Genomic DNA, 6,227 nt, shown 5'->3' with positions numbered 1-6,227 from the left:
GCAACTCCGAACATCCCGTCATCGCAAGCAAACACCAAAGTGGGAATCGTCGAGAAAAGGAAAAAGGAAAAAAGAAAGAGGGAAAAGACATCACAACCTGCTCCCGTCCAAGGAGATATAATCAAGCACACATTGCATACTCCGCTGTTCCCTCGCCCCCCTGCTATGTCATACCTTGAGACTCTGACTGATTGACGAAACTGTACGTCCGACTGCCCAAGCGCGTGTTGCCCTAAGGGTTGTAATACGTCTGGTGCTGGGCGCTCTGCTCTGCGCGGTCGCCTGTCTCCGCGCTCAACTCCTGCGGCTCGTGGGCTGGTGAAGGCTGCACTTCGGCCTGCACCGGCTGCGGCGTCGTCTTCTGATCGCCCATCGGCCCCGTGTACCCCGGCAGCGGCGGGCTCGCCCCCGTGGCGACCTGCACCATGCTCACCTGCGGCACCCACATGTTGCCGTGGGCGTCGTACTGCGCCTGTCCCAGCAGCGTCATCGCGTCGCCAAAGTACGCTTGCTGCGGCGGGTACGATGCCGCCGACGACACGTGCGTCAGCCCTGGCGTGTCCCCCGTCAGGATCCCCGGCGTCGACAGCGACGACTGCGTGGGCAGCTCGACCGGCGGGCTCGCGCGGGGGGATTGCGGGTGTGGGGACAGCGGAGGCAATGGGGCGTGTGCGAGGTGGCCGAACGACGGTGAGTAGGGCGACGGCATAGGGCTAAGCCGGGATGAAGACGGCGACCACGGTTCCGACATACTCTGGGCGTGGTAGAGGTGGCTCTGCCCCGGCGACGACGTGCGATGTGTTTGCGGGCGGCGCTTGCAGACGACGCAGCATCCCATCGCGAGCGCGGTGAGCAAGACCGCGGCGCCGATGGCGATGCCGACGATGGCACCTGTGGATAGCTTCGTGTTCGGTGCCGGCGTGCCGGACGCGGCAACGACCCTTGTCGGCGTCCGGACGGCGACGTCGGCCTTGATGGTGATCAGCAGGCCCACATCGGTATAATCGAACCCGTTGGCGGGCGCCGTCCTGGTCGCGCCGCCGTTGCCGTTCCCGCCCACGACGGCGAGGACCTCGTCCGGCACGGCGTAGGCCGTCTTGTTGGGCCTGTACAGCTCCCAGAGGCTCTTGCTCGGGTTCTGCTTCCCCAGGTCGACGTTGTGGGTGCCCCACTGGCCCGGGGAGTCGCAGATCGACGTGGTCGGGAACTGGCCCCCGGATATGATCATCTGTCCCCGGCCCGGGATCATATTGCAAGAGAGCGAGTGGTGCGGATAGTCGCCGGTGCCGTTGCGGCCGACGGGGTACAGTTTGACCCAGGTGAAGGTCGGGATCGAGAGCACGTATAGGTCGTCGTAGCCTCCGCCGAGCACGCCTGGGGCGGTTGCGCCGCCGTACATGTAACTTGACGGGGGTATCAGTTGCTGGTGTAGTGGACAAGGATGCGAAGGGCACACTCACATATTGTAGGACGACTGATCTGCCACCCATGTCACGCCCGCGCAGAACCGCCGCCGCATCTCCGGAACCTCGCCCGACGCCTTCTGGGTGTACCACTTACTGCTGAGAACGTCGTAGATGAAGATCTGGTCCATGGGTTGGCCCGTGACCGTGCCGTTGGCAGATAGGTCTTGGATACCCCCAAAGTAGATCAACATCCCGCCGTCGCTGGCAGGGATATAATGCAAGCTGCCCTCCGCGCGCCGGATGTTGTCAGGACTATAGAGGTTGTTAGCTCCCATCCGAACCCACCCGAGCACGCGAGTGACTTTCTACCCACCCGGTGTTATTGGCAAAACTGTTTGTGTCCATGGTATACTTTACCAACCCCGTAGTAGCCACCCGCGGGCCGGTGCCCCAGTCAGGGACGGAGTTGTTGCTCAGCCATCCGCCAAAGTAGTACGCCTCGCCGCGGCTATCGACCGACACCCCTGCACCGTAGCTAACTTTTGAAATGGAAGCCCCAGTGCGGGACGGGCCGAAGGAATCCCATTGATTGTTTATGATGTCGTAGCCGTAGAGATTGAAAGGCAATGGGGGTTCGCCCAGGTTATGCTCGCCGCCGAAGAGATACAGACGCTTGTTCACCGAGTCGGACCAGAGGACGCCGCCAGCAACATTGGGGATGGAACCGTTCTTGGAGAGGTTCGCGTACAGGGGGGGCATGCCCGTGGCCGACGTTGTGGAGAGGTCTTGGTAGGAGAGCCATGTATCTAGGCGAGGCGTTAGCAAAGGTTCGGCTGCGTCAAAGGGACCTCTGGACCGGTCGCAAGGTTACGGCATACTCGTGTAATTGGCAGGGAAGGAAGAGAGAGGATTCCAGTTGACGATACCACCATCGATGAACAGCTTGTTGTCAACAACAGCTGTCTGATGTCCAAAGCGCCGGCAGAAATCAGCCACCGGGTCTTGTTGCGCTGCCGTCGGTGCCGAGAGCAGCGACAGACCCAGGAGGGCGACTACGGGAACAGAAAGCGACATTCTGTGCCGCATTCTGGGCGATATTCCGACGCGTTGACGGGATGTCGATCCCAGCCGGTCCATCGATGGGCTCGTGGTAATACTCAGCCGTCAGTCGGATTGCGTTGTGGGCATGCGGTATGTGACCAAAGAATGGGTCTTGTTTCCCGACGACGGTTTCGAGTAATTCGAAAAGGTATCGATGGGGGATACTCCCCTCCAGGGTCTGTGTCTCGGGAAGTATGTGGACTTTTCTGCAGACAGGAAAGGAAAGATCCTCTGGTATGGAACAAGCGGTGGAACGTTGGGAGAGATTACACCGAATTCCAGCAAGGGCCGAGAGAAAGTCGGAAGTCAAAAGCACACAAATGACGGGGAGTTCTTGACTGCAGGTAGATGATGGCAGGCAAAGCTGCTTCGCTTGAAAAAGATCGACGGGAGACGCTGTTCCGATCAACAAAGAGGAGGTCCGGGGAAGATGGGAAATGAGAGTTCAGGCATGACAAGTCACCACTGGCTGTCAAGCAAGCCACGGTACCGTCAGAAACCCCTCGACCGGCGCCCGCCGAAACCAGGCCGGAACCAGATTCGCGCACCGCCGTGCGGCTCCAGCGCCGAGGCTGGCCCAGTTGGGGGAGCTGGACTCCTAGTCTGTGGGCTGGGGCGTCACGCATCGAGATGTCTGGTTCTGCCACTTTCCGTTGCTCTGGTTGCCTACTTGGGCTGGAAGCGACAAAGCATGCGTGGGAAGACCCCCGGGGGCGATACGAATCACAGAAACCCAGTAGAGGGATGAATATGGTGGCATAAGGCATTCGTATCGTCTCAGCATAATGAAACCCCAGCAAGCGACCTTGGCTGAGGTATCCTTCGAGTATATCTATCAATGTCAGTGAATTTCAGAGATAAAAGGGCAGACTAGTGGAGGTGCGGTTGACCAATGTTTTGGTAGGGTGGCAGACCACGAATGAGGTTTCAGGGTTTATGTTGACTTTCAACAAAAGCATACTATCATTGAACAGGAATCCCAGAAGCCAGGCGAGGTGACATAAGACAAGACACAGCGGAGGGGACCAGCGCCGGCGCGGAACGAACACAGCGATTAATGCTCATGGAGGGACGGGCAAAGGAGGCGGTCAGGCTAGTTAAGCTTGACATGTCTTGATCTTTGGGCCCAATGGGATGTTGGCGCGGCGCAGTTCGGGTTGCGCGCAATATGTCTCCGACGTGTTGGAGCTTAGGGCAAGCCACACGGCACCCAAGCCCGCATTCGGCAACATGGGCGTGACAGGACTGAGGGGTGACGGACGCCGTCGAAGGAAGGCCATGACTTCGCTGACGAAAGTCCAGATATGTACCACTTGGATTCAGACACGCGTGTGCGGTGCAAGTGCGTAGGATGAAAATACAAGGCAAATTTCAGAATTTGGACCGGATGCTCCGTAAACGAGGATGACATGTGATATATTAGGTTGCATATGCATGACCCAAAACGTGGGACATAACCGTCTGGTCCGCCAGACCTGTTGGTTAGCTCGAGCTTGAATCGAACGTTCGGCCTATTTGTCGAGCTTCCGTGGCCTTGACCGAGAGGCACCCTCCTCAACAGTGGTTGTTCGCGACAGAGGCGCATTGTTGGTACGCTTCACCCTTTTCCCCGGTTCATTCCAGTCTTGGTGAGATGATCTGACAGAGGGCCGAGTCGAGCAACCAGCCGCGAGAACTGCTCATTCAGCCCCTCGTTGCTGGGATTTCTCTTCACAACGGCCTTGAAAGACGCTTTGCCGGCGTTTCCGACACCCCCTGCCAAGAGGCTGACCAGGTTTTCTTTGTGATTATCTGGACGGTTTCCAGGCGCATGGTAGGCCTCAAAATCCTGAGAGGAGGAACCATCTCGCGTCTCTTTATCCCATTGCCGGTGCAATAGCTCTAGCGCGGCTTGAACATCTGAGACCCCTGGCTTCCCATCAACCCAATAGCCATGCTTTAAGCCATGCTCGAGGAACCTCCCTACCGCCCGCAACTGGAAGGCGTGGGCCGACAGAACTAGGCAGGCACCACACAGTTCAGGACCAAGTGACCATCCGTTTTGCTGGTAGATGGTGAAAAGATTGTTGAAAAACGGCAAGAAGCTGCGGAGAATGGGTGAGTTCTTGTCGGGTTCGGAAAGAACACGAAACAAGACTCGGGCGATGTGCTCATTACACTGGTGAACGTGCCAGGGTCCACCGTCGCCCTGCTGGAGAAGGAACAAGATGTAGCGTCGAAGGTCCTTGAGGCTCTCTTGTTTGCTTATGAGGTTTTGTGAGATGGCAAGGGAAGTTTGGGGGATGGGCCATGTGCTGGTCTTCCTGTGTAGCAGCCAGCTCAGAAACAACTTGTCGTCCCGAAAGGTGGACATGGGAATGGCGTTCTCGAAAGCCACCGAGCTCAAGACGCCGTCAGCGTCGGATCCGTATGGTCGTTTTTTATCCGGACGTCTCTTGTGCTTGGGGGCGCCTCTCAGAGCAGTGGCCATAACGTCAAGGTCCGTGACGGCCCAGCGTTGTCGCCAGGGGTCGTGGCCGGCGACTTTGGCAAAGTTGTCGCTCACGCGCTGGCGGTCGAACTCAAAGTTCCTAATGCGCTTCCAGGTGGCGTCAATTCGAGGGATCTCTCCCCATTTCTCCCGCTGAGCGGACCTTTCCGCATCGTCGTACGGTCGTGAGTATCCGCTGTCCCAGCCGTCGAGGTCTAAGACCACCTCTGGCACCTCAAAGGGCTGCCACGAGGGGGGTATTTGTGGTTCTGCCGGCCTCTTCTTGGTGTGAACCCACGGCTGTCGGACCCGAGACTGCGTTGAAGTGTGAAAACAGGCACTCGAGGCAGTCCTGCTGACGACGCCTACGATTACAGGCTGCCGCATATCTGAGAAGTGGTGTGAATTGAGACCCGTATAACCTTCGGTTGCTTTGTAGAGGCTATATCCACAGGCACGCGACGTGGTCAAAAATTGTCTGATGGTTGGAGCCGCCTATTGAGGGGGCGTCGAGGCAACGGGATGCAAGACGAGGGCGCAGGGGTATTGGGGCAACGACAGGGGTGACCTGGTCGCACAGCCACGGGTGTTTCTTGCAGGGCCCCGTCACCCGTATGGGTCCCGCGGGGGAGCGGCGGTGGGTCGATCTATTGTTCCGTCCTTCAGTCATTGATCCTCGAGTTACTAGCCACATAACCAATTCCTTGAGATTCATAGTCAGGATTCAGTACGTAAACTAGGTATACGTTCAATAGAAACCTGGTATACAGTACTAGGTCAAAAGTCCGGTAACGGTATAAAGATGGCCTAATCAGTAGCGACAGTAGGGTGGTGAGACACACCCCCCTTGGTGGTGTACTGTGGCGTGGCCCCAAGCTGATGGGTCCCTTCTGTGACTCCTAATTGGGGGTTTCTTATTGCTGTGACTTTTGACCAAGTGCTGTAGTGGCCTTATGGACAAGCACAACGAGGGACGTCCGCATGCGAGGCCCTTGACCATGGACTGGAAAAAGATTATTCAATCATCAATTACGCTTGAAATTTCAAGGTGATTACTTTAGGGCACATGTTTCTTGGATTGCCGGAGGACCCTTGCCTTTCCCTGTCAATAAACATTTGATGCAGTGAGGCGTGTTTTTGAGGCAAGCAGGAGCGAAAATACACTAGGACCAGGTCTAGGTACGAATCACGGTGTGGGATTTGTTAAGCACATTCGACTCCATGTATGAACGAAGACTACAGGGAGAAGA

General features: G+C 57.3%; 2 protein-coding genes across 2 annotated transcripts; both read right to left on the bottom strand.

Moving 5' to 3' along the window:
- Positions 1-232: 232 nt before the first annotated feature.
- On the bottom strand, positions 233-2,492 carry GLRG_02320 (cell wall anchored protein; the record flags this gene model as incomplete). The annotated part of the gene is made up of 4 exons (XM_008092978.1): positions 233-1,403; positions 1,461-1,718; positions 1,780-2,212; positions 2,285-2,492. The coding sequence occupies 4 exons, from the start codon at positions 2,490-2,492 to the stop codon at positions 233-235; spliced, it is 2,070 nt and encodes a 689-aa protein (XP_008091169.1).
- A 1,612-nt stretch (positions 2,493-4,104) lies between these two features.
- GLRG_02319 (uncharacterized protein) lies at positions 4,105-5,364 on the bottom strand (the record flags this gene model as incomplete). The annotated part of the gene is made up of 1 exon (XM_008092977.1): positions 4,105-5,364. One exon carries the CDS (start codon positions 5,362-5,364, stop codon positions 4,105-4,107), a length of 1,260 nt encoding a protein of 419 aa, XP_008091168.1.
- Positions 5,365-6,227: the final 863 nt, after the last annotated feature.

This window comes from Colletotrichum graminicola, assembly GCF_000149035.1.
Source record: "Colletotrichum graminicola M1.001 genomic scaffold supercont1.6, whole genome shotgun sequence".
Lineage (NCBI taxonomy): Eukaryota > Fungi > Ascomycota > Sordariomycetes > Glomerellales > Glomerellaceae > Colletotrichum > Colletotrichum graminicola.
The sequence above is the reverse complement of the archived record's forward strand: the minus strand, read 5'-3'. Positions and strand labels throughout refer to the sequence as shown.